Raw genomic sequence first — 18375 nt, forward strand, 5'->3', positions numbered from 1 at the left:
GAGTGTGAGACAGTGAGTGCACCACAGGAATTCCCCCTGCAGTCTAGGTCTATAGCAGCATAACTAAGAGATGGTCCAGGTTTCCCTGAGCCAGTTCTAACTGTAAGCTTTATCAAAAGGAAGGTGCAGTGCGGAGAAGCTAACACTGGAGTGATGTGGTCTCTTGTTCTAGTTCCTGTCAGAACATGCGGTGCAGCAACTGAAGGGCTTTAATCCTGGTAATAAGGAGTTACAAAAGCATTAAATCATTTTTCAGCGTCCTTTAAGGACAGTATGTTTCCAAGTTTCATGTTTCATGTTCATGTTCATGTTCCGCAGGTGGAAGAAGGTAGTTCTGGAAATTAGATTTATGTGTGAATCAAATGATATGTTCTGGTCAAAAATAACAGTGGAACTGGAAGCCATGATAATGTCATCTAAAGTGACAATGTGGTCGGAAGGTTTTTCTCTAATGTGTTTAGGGCCCAGTATAATGGCCTCAATTTTGTCTGAAAGTTACAGGTCATCCAGGACTTAATGTCTTTGGAGTTGAACAACTGGATTTGTTTCATCTGGCCTCATTGATAAATATAGCTGTGTGTCATTTGCACAACAATGAAAGTGTATGTTGTGCTTTCTAATAATGTTCCCTAAAGGAAGCATATACAACGTAAAAAGTATAGGCCCAAGCACTGAGCCCTGTGGAACTCCACAATTAACTGGAATCTATCAGATAAGTATGATTTAAACCAGCAGAGGGCAGTACCAGGGACCCCAAGAGTCTGCTTCAGTCTCTGCATTAGAATATCATGATCAATGGGGTTGAATGCAGCGCTAGGATCTAACAGGAAAAGTAAAGAGACGAGACCATTATCTGATTATTATCCAAGAGAAGTTTGTTACTAACTAGTGCTGTTTCTGTGCTATAGTGTAGTCTAAAACCTGACGCAAATATTCACAAAACTGATTAGCACCTGCCTTTTCTCAGATTTTAGAAATGAAGGGAAGATTTGATATACTGTAGGTCACTAATTAGCTACATCTGGGTCTAGGGTCGCTTTATTTGAGAAGGTGTTTAATAACCAGCTAATAAGGATAGATTAATTTGATTAATGTTTATTGTATAATAATTCTCAACCAAACTATTCGTAAATCTAACATATTATTGTGTGGTCAATTATAGCGGCCTCATGTATGCAGGCATTATAATTGTGCTCCAGCACTGTACATCTGGGAGGTTATCCTCACACTATCTCAACATTTATCTTTTCCTCCCCTTGTGGTTTAATTTTTACACATATGTTTCGTTAAGTGCTCCCTTCCACACATTAAAAAATAAATAAACCTGCTCTGATATTTTGCATTTGGAATAGAGATATGTCTGATTTAAATTTAAATATATCATTAATTGGTGCAGAAGAACCTTCACAGCCTACCCCTTCACATTTCACAGCTTTGCTAGAGGAGGGTAACAAATTGAATTTCTAGCAATGGAAGACATTCCTTCCTGGTGGGTCTTGATGCACCATGTCCACAGAGAGGAGCCTTCAGTCTTTATTATTGACAGTGCTAATAACAGCCCACGTGAACCATACAGGAATACTTCACTGATTTGCATTTAGCTTTGAAAAATGTGCTTCCCAACCTCAGTTTCCCCTGAGTTAAGAAATATCTTCATTATTTTTTTGGTACGTGCCCACCAGTGACACTTGGTCCTGGAACTGTGTTTATTCTGGGAATGAGGTCCCGTCCCCCTACGGGAGGGTCTAAAAAGTGTGGAATTAGCGTTGCAGTTTCAAGCCTCGGACCAAGGCTTGACCACGTGTCACTGGTGGGCACATAACAAAAAGACAGAACGAAGATATTTCTCGACACGGTTGGGAGGCACAATTTTTCAATAATACTACCACTATTCTAGAAATACAAAGCTAAATGCAAATTTGTGAAGTATTCCTTTAAGGTAGAGTGGGCAGGATTTCCATGACCAGGAGAGCGTGGCTCATACGGTTGGTTCTCCCCCTGAACATGCACACACAGCAAAAAATTAATGGTGTGGATTAATGTAACAGAGTGGAAACCATATTATTATGGTATCAACACAAGATTTGCCTATTGAAGAATGTATGAGCTTATCCCTAAGGAGAAAAAGGATTGATGCTGGTTTGATAAAACATTGGAGACAGATATATATGTGGGTGTTAACAGTAACAGTCTGTTAAAGTCATGCAAATTTTCTTTGCCCTGCCAGCTGTATTGTAGATAAAAGAGTAGATGACTGACTCACTCAGGTGGATTTACAGTATAGAGCAACTCACATTGTCAGTTTGCGCAAGGAAAATGCACAAGATTGTCCCAAAAGCTAAAAAAAAAGTAAGTACTGTGCCCCACTCCATGCACTTGTTTTCCAATCTGCAGGATACAAAAGTTTGAAGATGAAATAACCACCCTGCCATTTCAAGTAATGCAGCTGGCTGAAGACAAAAAAATTAGATAGTAGCATCAAGGGAGCAAGCAGATTACTTCACACTGGATTATTCCATTTTCACCCCCTCTGGGCTGAGTTCCAATTCCCAAAGTCCTCATGGGGAATTGGCAAAGCAGCTGCTCTACTAATGAATCTAAAATGTTTGTAGTGTGGCTCTGACTGCTAAGATTTGGCCTGAGTGGGACTTTAGAAAAAATGTTCTTAACTTAAATGCAACTCCAAAGTCTAGGTACATAAAACCATCCGTGTTTATATTCTTCCCCTGTAAGCATTGCTTTTACCCCGTGACCCTCTCTGTCAGCAGGATGGCTTTTATTGTGATACAAAGAACTGTTTTAATCTGTTTCCAAAGCAATGAAGAGAACAGCTTTCACCCAGAATCTGCAGCGTGTTTCATAGTGAGGTACTTACAACCTGACACAACACAACACCAGCTCTGAAAAACACCACCAATGTCCTTAACAGCATTTACTGCTGCCATGAATTTACGACTCCAACAACTACGCAGTTAACCACTATGGGAATGCTAAAGTTGTCTGTTGCCTATTGAATTTATTTGAGATTTTATTAATGTGTGTTGTTTCCTGTTTTCTTTTAGTTTCTTAATTTTTATGTATTCATATTTACTATCAAACCTACAGAAAATACTCAAGAGCCTAATATGTTTTACTGCATGTTGAAGTTTTATTTCTTGAAGAATGAACTATTGTGCATCATCATCACTACTGCTTTATGTAAATAAAGCTGCCCTCCAACCCTTATTTTTGTCTTATTGTTTCTATTCCCCTAAGAATCTGTACTTTTAATAAGGAACTTTACTGATACTGAACGCAGTTGTGTTTAGTATTCCTGAAGGTTGGTTTCTGCTCCCAGTCCCAAACAGAATGTGGGGCCATGCTATATGAACACTGTCTTCCAAGCATTTTAATTATACTTTAGTGGATATATTATACTCAAGGGACTAGACAGTTAATGTCACATAAGTGATATATTCAAGACAAGGAATAAAACCACTTCAGCAAAACTTTATCAGCAGAGAACTGAGAGGAGGAATGATGTTTAAACAAAAGGGTTTATCAGAAGCCAAATTACTACTTTGAGCTCAGTGTGCCACATGGGTAATGAAATTTGCTTCATGCAGAAACTGTAGTCCGTACAAAGATAAGAAGAAAGGAAGAAAAGCCTCTAGCTTTATACATGGTAAAGCTCAGGGCACAGGCCAACAGATGAGTGTATACACCTATGAACAAAGAACTGAGAGAATGCTTAATTACACGTTCATATCTATTGTGAACAGGGAAAAAAAATGCACCTCAAATGGACACGACAGCTCAGAACTGTGGTCTGCACACCGCATTGATTCATACCAATTCCTTTAGGACATGACGCCTCTCACTATCATTTCACAGAGATTTATCTTGATTTGTCTCATGAGTAAGCCTGCGACATTTCCATATGTCACATGACAGCAAATGACAAAGCCCATGCAGAGCCAATGCAGAAATGAACATGTAGTATCATCAAAACCAAACTGACACGGAGAAAGAGATATGAAGTCAAAGACACAGGCAAAGCGATTCAAAGAAACGTGGTTGTTTGGCAGAGGATTTATGAGAAAGAAACATACATAAAACATACTAAAGAGTAACAGGAATGATAGTCGTGCAAGTGTTTCCTCTACATATGTATGTTTGCATGGATGTATGGATGATATAGCTGCAGAGTGCTGTTAGACAGGCTTTCCAAGAGTGCATTTACAGTGAAAAATGATCTCAGGAACTGGTCAACAGGGAACAGTTACTCACATGTAATATAAGCTGAGACTGTAGATGTATAGTCTATGCACAGCCACACACCTAAACCTATGGATTCTAATAATATGGCTTCACTAGTTATTGATAAAACCATTCAGTTGGTCTTTGAATCCCTAACTAAATCAATAATAACTCCTATTTCAACATTAAAAAAGGTAAAGCGGCTACATCTGATATAACCAACTAAAACTTCACACCTGATTCTGTAGCGCTCTTCAGCCTTTTGAGTTTCGTCTCATTTCCATTCTTATAGTAAAATAGCCACTAAAGTATGTTATTCCAATGCAACTTGAGGCACAGAGAGGGCAGAAGACGTCCCACGGCAGCGATAAAACATACCTCTGGTCAAAAGATACCCAGTGGATGTGCGTATCCCTAGCAACCACCACAGACACACAAGAAACCTGTAAATAATGTGTGATATATTATATTTTCCACAAAAAGGGATTACTGCAGTTTTGCGCAGGCGTAATGATCATTAATGCAACTGGGCCTTCGTAAGACTGAATAAAAAGTAGTGCATAAACTTTTCACTACAGAATATGTTGCATCGGTCAATTCATTGCCCTCGCAAGACATTCCCAGACATGACCTGCTGGTAAAGTCGGGAGAATTTGTCATCCAACTCTCCTTGCTGTTCACGTTTGACAAACACAGTGGGTTAAACGCATTAACAACAGCAGGAAAATCTCCAGAAAATCTCTGCGGCTACTTGTGCGGTCATTTGCATTCACACATAGCTTCTCTCCTGGAGTGCAGTGCATGTCTGAAAGCAGCTATAGTGTAGTTTAGCAGCATGACGCAGCTGTTTTCAGCAAAATAAGCCACACGTGGAGCAATTTGCCTAAGATAACAATATCTCCAAGTTGGTAAAGAACACAACTTCAGCAAAAAATGCCAGGTGTCCAACACACAATGCCACACTAGAATGTGCACAGACATCTTTCAACACTTAAATCAAGGATTCTGAAACTTACAAATAACACAACACTATTTATAATTTGAGGTATGGTGACAAACATGTCAGATCAGATGTCTGGACTTATCATATTATCTTTGACCCCTTATTCTATATCACATTTAGCAAGCTAAACTCAGTAATCAACATGCTTTAATTCAGTAAATCTCTGCTGGGAAAACGTGAGATGTGTAAAGCTGCAGCACTTGTCTCCTCCTCCAGACAGACTTTTTTCTCTCCCCTGGTTTTGGAAACTGAGTTCTGCCAGTTGTGTCACTGCCAGATTCATCAGCTCCTGGCACAAGTCTACAGCCTGAACATTTGGATTTAACTGCAGCCACATTCAGACCTCTGGCAGATGAATGATTTGTTGTTTTAACAGGACATTAACGCAGATTTGAGTGACCGCAGTCGTAAAGCTAAGTGGCAAAATCAAGCTGGCACAAATACAGAGGGTGAGGGAGGGATCATGAAGAGGACGAGACACAACAGCGGACAATGTGGCTAATCAATGAGAAATGGACAGATGTGGATAAACTAGGATTTTCTGTGCATTTGAGGCATAAAAATACTTACAATAGCCGAGTTGTCTGCCTCTCAAAAACTGATCTTAATTATTCATTAACCTCTTAACTCACAGATCGATCATTTAATTCCCCCTCAGGTGCATGATGCAAGTCTCCATTTATCTCTTTCACTATGGTTTGTGTCTGCACTCGCATGCTTATCAAAGAACATGTGTATATCAGATTATTTTTATGTTCTTACAAAGTGCTTTTCATTGTCATCCTTTAATCTAAAATGCTTCTTTATTCCAGAATAAACACAGCCATGCCACAGTCTTCGTTTTAAGAATGGGTGTTATAGCCACAGTATGTCATGTTCCTGCATTAAATACACTGAGAGAGTTTTACATCAGCTATTTTGTGAGCACTTAACATCATCAGTCAATACATATGGAACATACTGTAGCTGCAGCAGGTTGGAGTGTCGATACTGGAATCATATAAGGCGTTATTAGGCAGTATACCCCGGAGGCTTTCTCACTCATGCTGGAGCTCCTGCCAGTGGGATGTTGGAGGTAAGTATAATTGGAGGTGAAGCTCAGCTACCAAGCCAGAAAAGAACAAAGGGCTTATAGAGATTAATCACACAACGTCAACAGTGCTGGAACCAAACGATGGACCGTTTAAAACAGTTTGGTCTGTGCAGGCCATGGTTGACTGCGTGCTATAACAAAATACCAAAGTTCTTCCCCTGGGTAATTCCAAAAATCGACATCAGCATCATCAAGTTCTTCTGAAGCTAGAAATCACCAGAGTTACATTACAGAAAAGATAGGAGGACATAGTTTTGTAAAAAGGAAAAAAAGAGTTGAATATGGTCCTTTAATCTCACACAGGAGTATTTTAAGACACATAGAGGCAGAACCGAGAGGGAACTTATCTCGCTGATGATAGTGATGCAAGGTGACAGAGTTAGTGGTGAGGAAGGAGAGGGCATGTCACAATGAGCCAGAGGAGAGTTTGTGTGAAGCCCAGAAGGAGGTGCAGTGCAATTTGAAAGAAGAGAAGGTGAACTGAGATCAGGGGAGTAAGAATGTGTGGGAGAATGAGATGAATGAGGAAAAGAAAGACATGTGGGCAGTAAAAAAGTGCCTGTGCGCGCATGAGTGCTTGTATTTGTTACCTCTTCAGGACCTTTTCTGGCATCAGCACTGACCCGTAGACCAAACCCTGGTCCAGAACCTCATTTCTGAGGAGCTGGTTCAATTTAAAGGTAAGATTTGAGTTGAAGTTATAGGTTAAAAAAATGGTGAGGCATTAAGTGGTTGTGGTTGAAGTTAAGGATTTGGTGAGGCTGTCCAAATGAATGAATGAACTCAATGAGGTCCTTAAAAGGACAGCTGTGTGTAGAGCTAAGCCACGCAGGAGTGAACACATGAAAATATCTTTCTTTCACATCTGGAGTCAGATATGACCTGATGAATCAGACCCAGGGCCATGATTGGCCCGTGAACCGGACGTTGGACAGGCCCATAAACCATACGGAGGGAGGACATTTTGGTAAAGTGAGGACATTTTTGCTGGTCCTCACATCTTTCAATGGCTTTTAGAATTGGGTTTGGGTTAACCGTTAGGGTAAGGGTTAGGGCATTATGTCTATGAGGGTTCTCACTATGAGTGAAGCACAAACATGTGTGTACTTGTATGTCTCTGTGAGGACAAGAAAATGTATGCACCAATGGAAGTGAGCGCATTGTGGGAAAGTCCTCACATTTTGGTTGATCCTCCCAACGTTAAACAGCTTTTCCTTGGTTAAGACCTGCTTTTATATAGCTATACAAGAATGTGTGTGTGAGAGAGAGAGAGAGAGGGAGACAGAGAGAGAGTGAGAGATTGATGCAGTGTAAATGAGAGGTTGAGTGGTGTAAGTAGAGAGAGAGAGAGAGAGGGAAGGAGGGAGGGAGTGAGTGAGGGGGTGCGCAGTGGCTCAGTAAAGAGATGAATAAAGCTGTGCAGAGATTCGGAGGGAGAAGCGCAAACACTAAAACAACCAACAGTCGCCACTCACACCAGCGCGGCCACAGAACAGGAGCAGCTGTGATTTATTGGTAGGTGGAAGAAACACTGGGATTCAATTACAAATTCAGGAAACTGAAAAACTCAGCCACTGGCAACATTAAGGACTGAGGAAAACAGAAGAGTGGAGGAGGAAAACAAAGGAAAGAGCTGAGAGAGAAGAGGAGTGGAGAAAGATTGACACAGGTAGGAGAGAGGGACAGAGGAATCTGAGATTTGAAAAACAAAATGTGCACAAATAAAAGAAAAGGTGGAGATAATGTGTACAGAGAGATGAAATGATTTATTATGGGGGGGATTTGCATGGCAAATTCTATGTTGGTTCTGAGTCAAAGTAAAGAAAGGAAAATGCAGAGCAATCCGTTTTGAACGGTTGCCAGTACACGTGATTAATGAAGTGTGGACTGAAGCAGTCCCAAAAAAAATTAAATCAACAGACTTAAAGTACTGTACATAATAACATGAAAGAAAACAGATTTGTTTCTAAAACAGTCAAATGTCTTCATATGCCGAGTGAATAATACATTGGATGTTTAATTGAAATGCTTTTGCTGAGGATTTGGCAACATGTCAGGTATAATGTTTAATGTTTCACTCATTTGCTTTGGGAACGGCTGCAAATGTGAACACATGCATTATTGATTCTGATTAATAAGACGGGAACACAGGGTTTTGGCAGCGAGACAGAGACGACTGTGGTGGGGAGTAAAAATCAGACAAAGAGGAATTTAAATCAAATAATGAGATTAGATCTGACAGCGGCTTTGTGACTAAGCCACACGGTAGTGGTCACATAAATCAGCAGGTGACTATACAACACACACTAATGTGTAAATATGTGAGTGCACTCATGTGTCATTTAGACACTGCTTTATCCCTGTTATGTGTGTGTGTTCAGGTATTACTCATTTTTGTGGTCACTGTGGGACAAAATGCAAATCTCCTTGATATCAGTCATTCAAATTGTGTGGTCACATAATAATGAGGTCACATCAATGTGATTAAGCTCATCAGTTCCACACACTGGTGTTTCTCAGTACAGCAGTTATTACATCTCAGTTTGACCAGTGACATTCCTGTCCTGCACACAGGAAGTGATTCATTTTAAATCAACAGACAAAGGCAGCAACAACAACATAGTGCTACTAAAGTGAGTGTGACTGAAAAAACAAAGGGTTAGCGCACAAAGTGAATTCTCCTGCTCAAAAAACAACACCTATGACGTCTCCCTCAGCCAGGTCTGATAGTATTGCTTGCCAGAGGCCATTTTTAGATGAACGACAACCAAACACAGACGGAAAAAATAACAAAAATGAATGCACTGCAGCTTTAAATGAATGATGAAAGATGACCTGTAATGATTAAGCTGTTACATTTAGTGTCAGCGTTCGTTTTAATTGCACTTAACGTTATCCACAGTCACACAGACGCCACGGTGTGTGTGTGTGTGTGTGTGTGTGAGTGACAGCTAAATGAAGCTACTGTGGACATATTCACAGAGGCAGGCGGCAGGTGGAAATCAATAGAAGCGTTCAGCAAATTTGGCAACTATTGGAGCAGGGAGACGTCACAAGTGTGAGAGTGGCTGCTGTGCTGCAGATTTCCCCTGAGCTTTGTGATTGCAGTGGCTGAGGTGCTGCCCCCCTATGGTGAAACTGCGTTATCCCATTAAAATTTAAATGTGCAGGAGTATGATTTGTGGTCAGTAATTCATGCTGTGTGGCCTGTGTCCCACCCCCACCACCAGAGCTGCTGACAATCCAAAATGTGTGAGCAGCTGCATGCGGTTCTGCTCCTCAGCCTGGCGTTTGCACCGGGGTGAGTACCCTAAGATCGAACACCCACACACACACACATGCACACTTTGTGATATTTACAACGTATTGATTGAAAATGTAAATCATCTGCTTATGCCCGGCACATTTATTGTCCATTTGCCACCATCTCTGTCTTTTCTATCAGCACTTGTATGTTTCATAATCATCACTGGGGAGAATGGAACGACTCTCAGCTTCAGCCAACAATTCAGAAGCTGATGAAAGGATATAACCGCTACCTCAGACCTAATTTCAATGGTAGGAAAGTAATGGTTTCATTTCCAAACGCTCACAAAAACAGGGGTCATTTGTGTCCCCGTGTGTCCCCTAATTGAGAATAGACTCATTTTCGGTCTCTGTCTTTGATAGAAGGCCCTGTGGAAATTGGAATGAGCCTTGATATCGCCAGTATTGATGCCATCTCTGAAATCAATATGGTAAGATCATGCTTTTTGCTCTTCTCTGTTGGTGCGTCAATGAGGAAGCATGAGGCTGTGTGTGTGTGTGTGTGTCACTGAAAACAATGAATGGATGACTGGATAAATGAGTGATGATTTACGGCATTTTTTCCAAGGACTACACAGCGACCATCTTCCTCCGCCAGCGCTGGCGTGATTCCAGGCTGGTCTTTCCTGGAAATGAGAGTGTCAGTTTGGACGGACGCCTGGTGTCACTGCTCTGGATCCCTGACACCTTCATCCCTGACTCCAAACGCTCCTTCCTGCACGACGTCACAGTGGAAAACCGCCTCATACGCATCTTCAGCAACGGGACAGTTCTATACGCTCTGCGGTACATCCTCCTTTTTTGTCCTTAAGGTGTACTGATTTGACATTTAATGGCATTTTCTTCTCCATGTGTCACAAACTGGGCTTTTCAGATATGGCTGAAGTTTGAAGGAGGAAACTGACCTGGAAGAACAGGAAATGAAAAGTGACAGAAAAACGATGTTTCTTAAAATGGGGCTTCATGAGTCACAATGTTTTCTCTGTCATGTCACACTGATAAGACGGCCTCACTGTGACTGGACAGTCGTCATTCATGTGTCATTCATGTTCAGGAATGAATTTTGGTTCCCGACTCGACAGTGTCTGATTTTACGGTAGTTATGTTAGAAATAAAAATCATATTTGTTGCGGTAAAACCCGTTTTGCATTATACTAACACATCTTTCCCTTCAGATCGTCAGCCGTTAATAAATAACTCATCCATCAGAAATGTTGACACTTCAGATATGAGTCTCAGGCACAGTCTCAGGGGCTCAGAGCTTTTCATGCTCGCTAAATATTGATTAATAGTCTTTGGTTTGTGAAGGCCGCTAACGTTCTCGCTGTGAATATATACACAACAGCATCACGGCCACCATCGCCTGCAACATGGACCTGACCAAGTATCCCATGGACAAACAGGTGTGCACTCTGCAGCTGGAGAGCTGTGAGTAAAACCTGTGAGCTCCCATCAGCCTCCACCTCATCGAGTATGTGGAATCATCATCACATTACCATTCTTCACTAATGAATTGGTGAAATCTAAGGGTTGGGGATCCCAATATTATTGTCTTCAATAACGATGCAACAGGAGTCGAGTATTGGGTTCGAGGTCGACAGATGTTTCTGTGGCTGATCTTGAAATTTGGCTGATTTTTGATGCCACTGTTGCAGATATGTTTTTAGCCTCCATCTGATAAATAGAACAGTTAACAACTTGTTAACATTTATTGAACAGCACCTATGGTCCTTTCTCCAATCTGCATTTTGTGATTGCACTGCGATGCACCTAAATACTTTAAATAAAAATAATGCAATCATGAAACACATAATCAAAAAACTGCCAAAGCCCAGCCAACTAATCTGTCTACCTCTAATATCAAACACACATTATTCATTTTGTCATTTAATGCATGTCATTTGAATATTTTAGCTCAGATTTGAGAGATGCCCTACTGTTAAGCCAGTGTTAATCTTTTTATGTCCATAATTAAAAATCAATCTTTATTTTTGATCACTTTTATCACAATAATTACTAAACTTTTTTTTTTAATCATAATGTTTTTGGCCATATCAATCAGCCATAACATACTTGGATGTGGCTCATTTTGTGTGTGTGTGCATGTGTGTGGTCAGGGGGCTACAACCTGCAGGATGTGGTTTTCTACTGGACCAGAGGGAATGATTCAGTGAAGGGTCTGGACACGCTGCGGCTGGCTCAGTACAGTGTCGAGAGCTACTATACATCAGTTTCAGAGGCTGTGTACGAAACAGGTACAATACTTCAAATCCTAGAATTGCCTTCACATGTACAGATGCATATTTCAACGTATTTCTCGGATGAATCAGTCTCACCACGTCTGCTCCTCTCCTCAGGGCAATACCCCAAGCTGGTGCTGCATTTTGCACTGCGGAGAAATGTGCTGTTCTTTATCTTGGAGACATATGTTCCCTCCATTCTGCTGGTGGTTCTCTCCTGGGTCTCCTTCTGGATCAGCCAGTCCTCTGTACCAGCTCGAACATGCATTGGTTAATAATATATTTTACTTTGTGCTGTAGCATGTAGAGGGATATTTACAGGGTACAGTAACTAATGTGTTGATAAAGGTAAACGTGCATCTTATCATCATATTCAGCGGATCATTTGCCTCCTTCTCTTACAACAACTGTCCTCATGTTCTTCTTCACAACATCCATGAACCTTCTCTGTGGTCTTCCTTGTTTCCACCTGTCTGACAGCTCCATCTGCAAACATCCTTTGACCAATCACTATCGCTTCTCTGCACGTGACCAAACCATCTCAACCATGACTCTCTTACTTTATGTCCTCTTTCCCACCATCATTGACCATACTGAATACTTTGTGCAGTCTTACTTCAGGCAACCTCTCAACTGTGATGCAGGTCAGTGCCTCAAGTTCAGAGATGTATCCTCCTATCCTGGATTGACTGAACGTGTATCACACACAATCAATGAAACTAGAGTTTAGATCAGTGTGCAAAATGAGGAGCTGGGAAAACATTATTTAAAGAGGATATATGTAAAATATGTACAACAAAAATATTGGCGAATGTGGCTGAAAAGTTGGAACACAGAAACATGGAGCTGCTTTTATACTCACCATGTTCATATGCAAACACACACAGATTAATTCTCACATGTCAGAGTCACAGCAGCAGAGAATGATCACATGACGAGAGGATAAGACCAGGCAACAATAACGGGCTGTGAATCCATTATGTTATGATCACATGACGAGAGGATAAGACCAGGCAACAATAACGGGCTGTGAATCCATTATGTTATACAGGTATACCCGCCAACAACATGCATGGTAGAGAGGGAGAGATGGACAGAGTGAGTTAACCTTTCTTGCAGTATAATCTGCGTTTTCCATCCATCCATCTTCTACCACTGTATCCTCCAGCTGACATAGGACAAACGGCAGGGTACACCCTGGACAGATCGCCTGTCATCTGTGCTTTTATCCATCTATATTTCAAACGTATCTCCACCGCAGATATGTTTTTCTTCTCTGATCGAGACATTTTTGAGAGATGTCGCGGGGCTTTTTAGGTTTGCAACAGGATGGTCTAATGAATAACTGTGAGTTATTCATTAGACTATAACCCCAAACCTGTCTGTGGGCCACATATAAAGCTGTGCACCATTGTTATCATTAGTCATTATCTCAATGTAACATGTTTCCTTAATCTCTGATGGCACATCATGGCCAAATGTTGACTTGATATAATACATTTCTAATATTTGTCCCCTTTAATGATCGATGTAAAGACACTATATAATCTCTTCTACAGGAGTGACTACAGTCTTGACCATGACAACTCTGATGATGGGTGCCCGGACTTCCCTGCCTAATGCAAACTGCTTCATTAAAGCCATCGATGTTTACCTGGGCATCTGCTTCACATTCATCTTTGGGGCACTGCTGGAGTACGCCTGCGCCCACTTTTACACCATGCAGCACCAGACTATAGAGGAATTACAGAGAGTGAGCGAAAATGTTTGCACTGAAGCATGAGATGAAAAAACAGCAGAAGTGTCATGTCATGATAACGCAGACATTGTAAGCATCAGCCCATGTGTATTTTTTTTATCCGTCAGGAACTTCTGAGGGAGTTTAGAGAATCCAACGGCACCAGCTGCTACCCCATCGTCAGGGCTGCCCAACCAAACCAGTCTGTGGAGATCAGCTCTTCTGCAGAGGAGGCCACGGAGCAGTCAGAGAAGAGAGACGCCAACAACCACGATGGGTCCAAAGACGAGACGCAAGGACAAGGCTGCAGCCTGTCCTCAGTGAAGGATGCATCTCGCAGGGTAGCATCGGTCTTCGTTGTGGAAAATCCACACAATATTGATCGCCACGCCCGCACAGCATTCCCCACAGCGTTCCTCTTTGTCAATATCCTCTACTGGCTTTATTATCTCTTTCTCTGAGCGCTGGTTCCAAACGGCTGCATAGTTAATGTCACCATTTTGAAGCTGCTCTACCTCCTCATTTGAGACCCAGTAGCAGTCATCACTGCCTGGATCAAAACTGACCATGCAAGCATTTGGCAAAAGCCTGTTTTTGTTTTTAAAATTTAAAAAAAAACTTTAACATTTTCAGACAGGGCTTCACTTTGATGAAGAGCAACAATTTAGGCTGAGGAACCAGTTGTGTGATGACAGCTGTTATCATAAACATGACTTTAATTTCATTTATAAAAAATGACTCACTGTAACTGCCTGGACTGCACCCAACTATACTGCGCTAAATTAAATTACCTTCATTACGTGACAGACGGTGCTTTGCTTGTGATGGCTTTCATGTTTGCTTGTATGACATCATATACTGTACATTTACCTCGCAGCATATCATGAGACATTAAAAGTCAGTGACTGATAACGTGTTGGTGCTTTTTAATGAGGAAGAAATGATGTATATCTATTGTAACGGGTGACCGAAGATGAACACATGTACGGGAAACGAAACATTTCCACACCTTATTTAGGTAGAGGAACAATAAAGTGCAAAAGACAACCACAGATTCAGCAAAGACGTTGGTTAATGAAATAGATTTTCTCGTTCGGAAAGATGGTTTCAAAAAGTTGGGAAGAGGATGGAAGGTTTTGTTCCAACCAAATAATTCAGCAGAAAAGCACAGCTTCAACCTGAGAAGAAGCTGGTGAGTGCAGTCAGAAAAGTAATTACACTCTCAATCCATCAATCTATGGCACTGAGCTGAATATGAAGAGAAAAGAACAGTTTAAAAGTATAAAGTATACATAACAGTAGTCATGGCTCAGTATGAACAGGCAGAACTAAAAAACATCATGACAAATAAAAGGCACATTATGGCTCCTCCCTCCTTTCCTCCTAGTCTCCAACACATACATCACATGTATGGCACATTCAACATTTCACCTGACCGCAGCACAATTCTGCGCTGCCTTTCTATCACGACTGCTTTTTCAAACACTTGTCCTGTGTCTCTCTTTCCTTGAATCTGCATCTCCACAGACAAGGACAACACCTAGATACAGATGTTGTGACATCCTTAAAGTCCTCAGATTTGGAAAAAAGTCCTCTTTAGGAAACACAAGGGTAAATATTCAGTGAGATGTACCTCCGCCTAGTGGCTGATTTCTTTCATTACAGTTTCTTTCTGTGTTTAGGGAATGTTGATGTCCTTAGTGGGATTACAGGTCAGATTACAGGTCCTAGGTTCCTCTCTTTGACTCCCATTCCTGTAGAAATAGAAAAATGAGGATGTTTATTTATAAGGTGGAAATAATACTCAAGGAGATAATTTAAAGTAAGTGACGATGAAAAACATTACACACTATAATAAGAGAAGAATTTGAATGAATTTTACACAAAATGCAATACCAGGGATGAACAGAGAATTTAGGTTTCATTATCACAACTTTCAAAGTAAGCACAGCATTAATTGACTTATTTGAACAGAATGTTTATCCATAAATGTGGCTTCCACTCATTCTCAAAAACCCAATAAGCACAATTAAACTAATGTCTATGAGCAATTATATCATGGCAGCCCACAAATAATAAAAAATGACACTGGCTTAAAAACTGCAATGTTGACAATGACACAGGTCAAAATCTGCCAAACCTGGTTATCATTAAGTTAAGTAGAAACAGTTGATATCAAAGTGATATCAACAAGACCCAACAAGAACTGATCATTTGTTTGAATACTGATGTCATGAGATTGAGGCTCTCTGTCCTGAGCACAGACATAGACACTTGTTTTATACACAAGAACAAGGAAATCTCTCAATCGTTAAAACTCTCCACTTATATTGACTTCAGAGTTCATCTGCGTTTATTCCCCCCCAAGTCTCTTTCAGAGTTTGACCTTTGGTGTCTTTACAGGCAGTTCCTGTGCCTGTGCTATGGGTTAGAAGACAAATGGATGTCAACTGTAACCATGCACTTATTATATGCTACTAGCTGTCAATCACAGTGGTGTGCACTCATATGCTGTGCTTAATCCACAATTTCCCTCTAAATGGGAACATCATTTAGAACATTTATTTTGTTTGTTTGAAGAAGAACCAACAATAGAGATTATGACATGAACTCCTCAGGAAAATGTTTATTAACATTATAAAGGAAGTTAGAGGAAGGATCCTTTTCCGATCGATTTGTATTCAAACAGTAACTTTTACTTATATTCTTCTTGCTGGGCTTTTCAACCAATAGGACTGGGTCCATTTTTCATTTTTCTTTCCATTGAAGTCTAGTTCTCTCTCGTTTTCATTGTGCTGAATGTTATTATGGAATATACACTAAACAAAAACAGGCGCTTCACTGTAAATGTCAACACTGTGAATAGTGAAAGCCCAGAGCTCACGCTGAACCTCCTGTGGAGTCTGACAGAGAAATGTGTGAGGAACGAGGGGGAAACGCTAAGATAAATGTCACCTTTGCTTTCTGCATGACAGTTCCAGAGGAAGCATAAACAGATGGAGGCCTCCTACGCATTTCTGATGCACAGTTCACCGGTAATGTCTCACTGTACTGATTCTTTTTGCTGGTGACCTACACACACACACACACACACACACACACACACACACACAGATAGAAAAGAGGTTAACAGAAAATTGTGTATATTATGTGCATGTTCACAAATCTTTCAAGAGAAATCCAGAAAACACACCTTAAATGGTGGTTTAGCCTCGACTGGTGCACCCAGTGCTCCACCTGCCTGACTCTTCTTGAGGTTTTCCTTGGCCTGAGTCAGTCGCAACTCCAGGTCCACCCTCTCTGCCTCCTTAGCTCGACAGACTTCCTCCAGATGGGACAAACGCTTGTTCAGGGAGCTCTTTCTCTTCTCTGCTCCACAGAAATACACAAATGTAAACAAAATTAGACTCATTAAGGCTAAAACAAGGTTATGTGTTTTAGATGGCGACACACTTTCAAAATACAAGATCAAAACTCTTATAACTCTTGAACCAAACTTGCTCTGGATTATAATCCCGCCCTGAAGACGTACAATGAAGTTTGAAAACAGCTCCCTCTGGTGGTGACAGAAATATTTTACAGTTTCGAATTATTGTATCCACAAAAAATTCATATGCGAGACAAGAGAAGTGAAACAGGAAGTCGGTCTTCTGAAAGAGGAAGCGTGCTGTAACTTTGCCGTACATTGACCTATCTGTGCGGAAAATTCAAACGTGAGACAAGAAACCCACCCTGAACATGTCTGAGAACATAACCTTCACCCAACAGGAAGTCAGCCATTTTAAACAGAAAGTGAGATTTGCCTGACTGATCCGCTCAAAACCTCAGGAGTGGCGATCACATCGTGGCAGACAAGATGGTGCGGGGTGTGGAGACCAGTTATTATTGTTATTAGACCAGTCATTATTGTTGTCATAATTATTATTATATCAAAGAAAAGTTCATCTATTTTCTTCCACATTGATATCTATAATTAGCCTACCCAAAAGAAACTAGCTCCAACTTAAGTATGTACAGCATTGAAAATGTATGTTAACACTTCCAAAATGTATTTGTATTATTGTATTATATTATATTAAATTGCTGAATTTTATCAATAATTTGAAAAGTCTAAAAAAAAAATACTGAAAAGTGCTTCCTTCGTACCTCAGTGACCTCTTTAAAGTTACGCGAGAAGTGTAGTCAATCTTTACTATCACATATGACTAAGACACAAGTGAGAAACTTAATTCATTAATTAAAATGAATTAGATTTAAAAGTACTAGTTTTACTTCACATTTAATAACAATAATGAGATTTTATTCAGCCCTGCAGAGAAACATCCTCTCATATCCAATAATAACAGAGACACAAGTCCTTCATGTAGACTAAACCTAAGTGGTATCCACACTGGTTGGTTGTAAAAAAACAACACATAAATTGGTCAAAACATTTGTGGACAGACCAGGGCTCGTAGCATCTGGTTCAGCATTTGGAATCATATCTTCTCACCAGAGGCTGTCTTCAGCTCTTCCTTCAGCTCTCTCTTCTCCTGTCGAACAGTCACCAGTGCATTCCGTATCCCATCTCTCTCCCGCTCCAGCTCTTCTGTCTCTTTCAGGTAACGTTTGGCATCCTCCTCCGCTCGTGTTTTCCCATACCTTCCGTACTGGTTGCCGTCTGAGTGGGAGCAAAGGTAAGAGGTCAGATGTGCAAAGGTTATGGGAAGAAGACAGAATATTTGACAGTGACCCGTCTGCGTGTCCTTTCACGGTC

At 40.8% G+C, this 18375-nt stretch overlaps 2 protein-coding genes across 6 annotated transcripts in view; one reads left to right on the forward strand and one right to left on the reverse strand.

Annotated features, from left to right (window-relative positions):
• The first annotated feature begins 7727 nt into the window (after positions 1 to 7727).
• Positions 7728 to 14531, forward strand: LOC122778404 (gamma-aminobutyric acid type A receptor subunit pi). Of its 2 annotated transcripts, none has more exons than XM_044040271.1 (10): positions 7728 to 8004; positions 9566 to 9636; positions 9781 to 9893; positions 10005 to 10072; positions 10210 to 10427; positions 10987 to 11069; positions 11759 to 11896; positions 11999 to 12151; positions 13441 to 13634; positions 13748 to 14531. In XM_044040271.1, the coding sequence occupies exons 2-10, from the start codon at positions 9584 to 9586 to the stop codon at positions 14078 to 14080; spliced, it is 1353 nt and encodes a 450-aa protein (XP_043896206.1). In that variant the 5' UTR covers positions 7728 to 8004; positions 9566 to 9583; the 3' UTR covers positions 14081 to 14531. The 2 variants fall into 2 exon arrangements, with proteins under 2 accessions (XP_043896206.1, XP_043896207.1); XM_044040272.1 differs by having other exon boundaries at positions 7728 to 7850.
• Positions 14226 to 18375, reverse strand: part of afap1l1a (actin filament associated protein 1-like 1a) — a 35240-nt gene continuing 31090 nt past the window's right edge. For all 4 annotated transcript variants that reach the window (XM_044040270.1, XM_044040267.1, XM_044040269.1 and 1 more), the window contains 4 exons: positions 18112 to 18279; positions 16813 to 16988; positions 16575 to 16691; positions 14226 to 15373 (listed from right to left, as the gene is read on the reverse strand). In XM_044040270.1, the coding sequence (XP_043896205.1) occupies positions 15347 to 15373; positions 16575 to 16691; positions 16813 to 16988; positions 18112 to 18279 (488 nt within the window). In that variant the 3' untranslated portion in view covers positions 14226 to 15346. The remainder of the gene's footprint in view (positions 15374 to 16574; positions 16692 to 16812; positions 16989 to 18111; positions 18280 to 18375) is intronic.

Source organism: Solea senegalensis, linkage group LG12 (assembly GCF_019176455.1).
Source record: "Solea senegalensis isolate Sse05_10M linkage group LG12, IFAPA_SoseM_1, whole genome shotgun sequence".
In the NCBI taxonomy this organism is placed as follows: domain Eukaryota; kingdom Metazoa; phylum Chordata; class Actinopteri; order Pleuronectiformes; family Soleidae; genus Solea; species Solea senegalensis.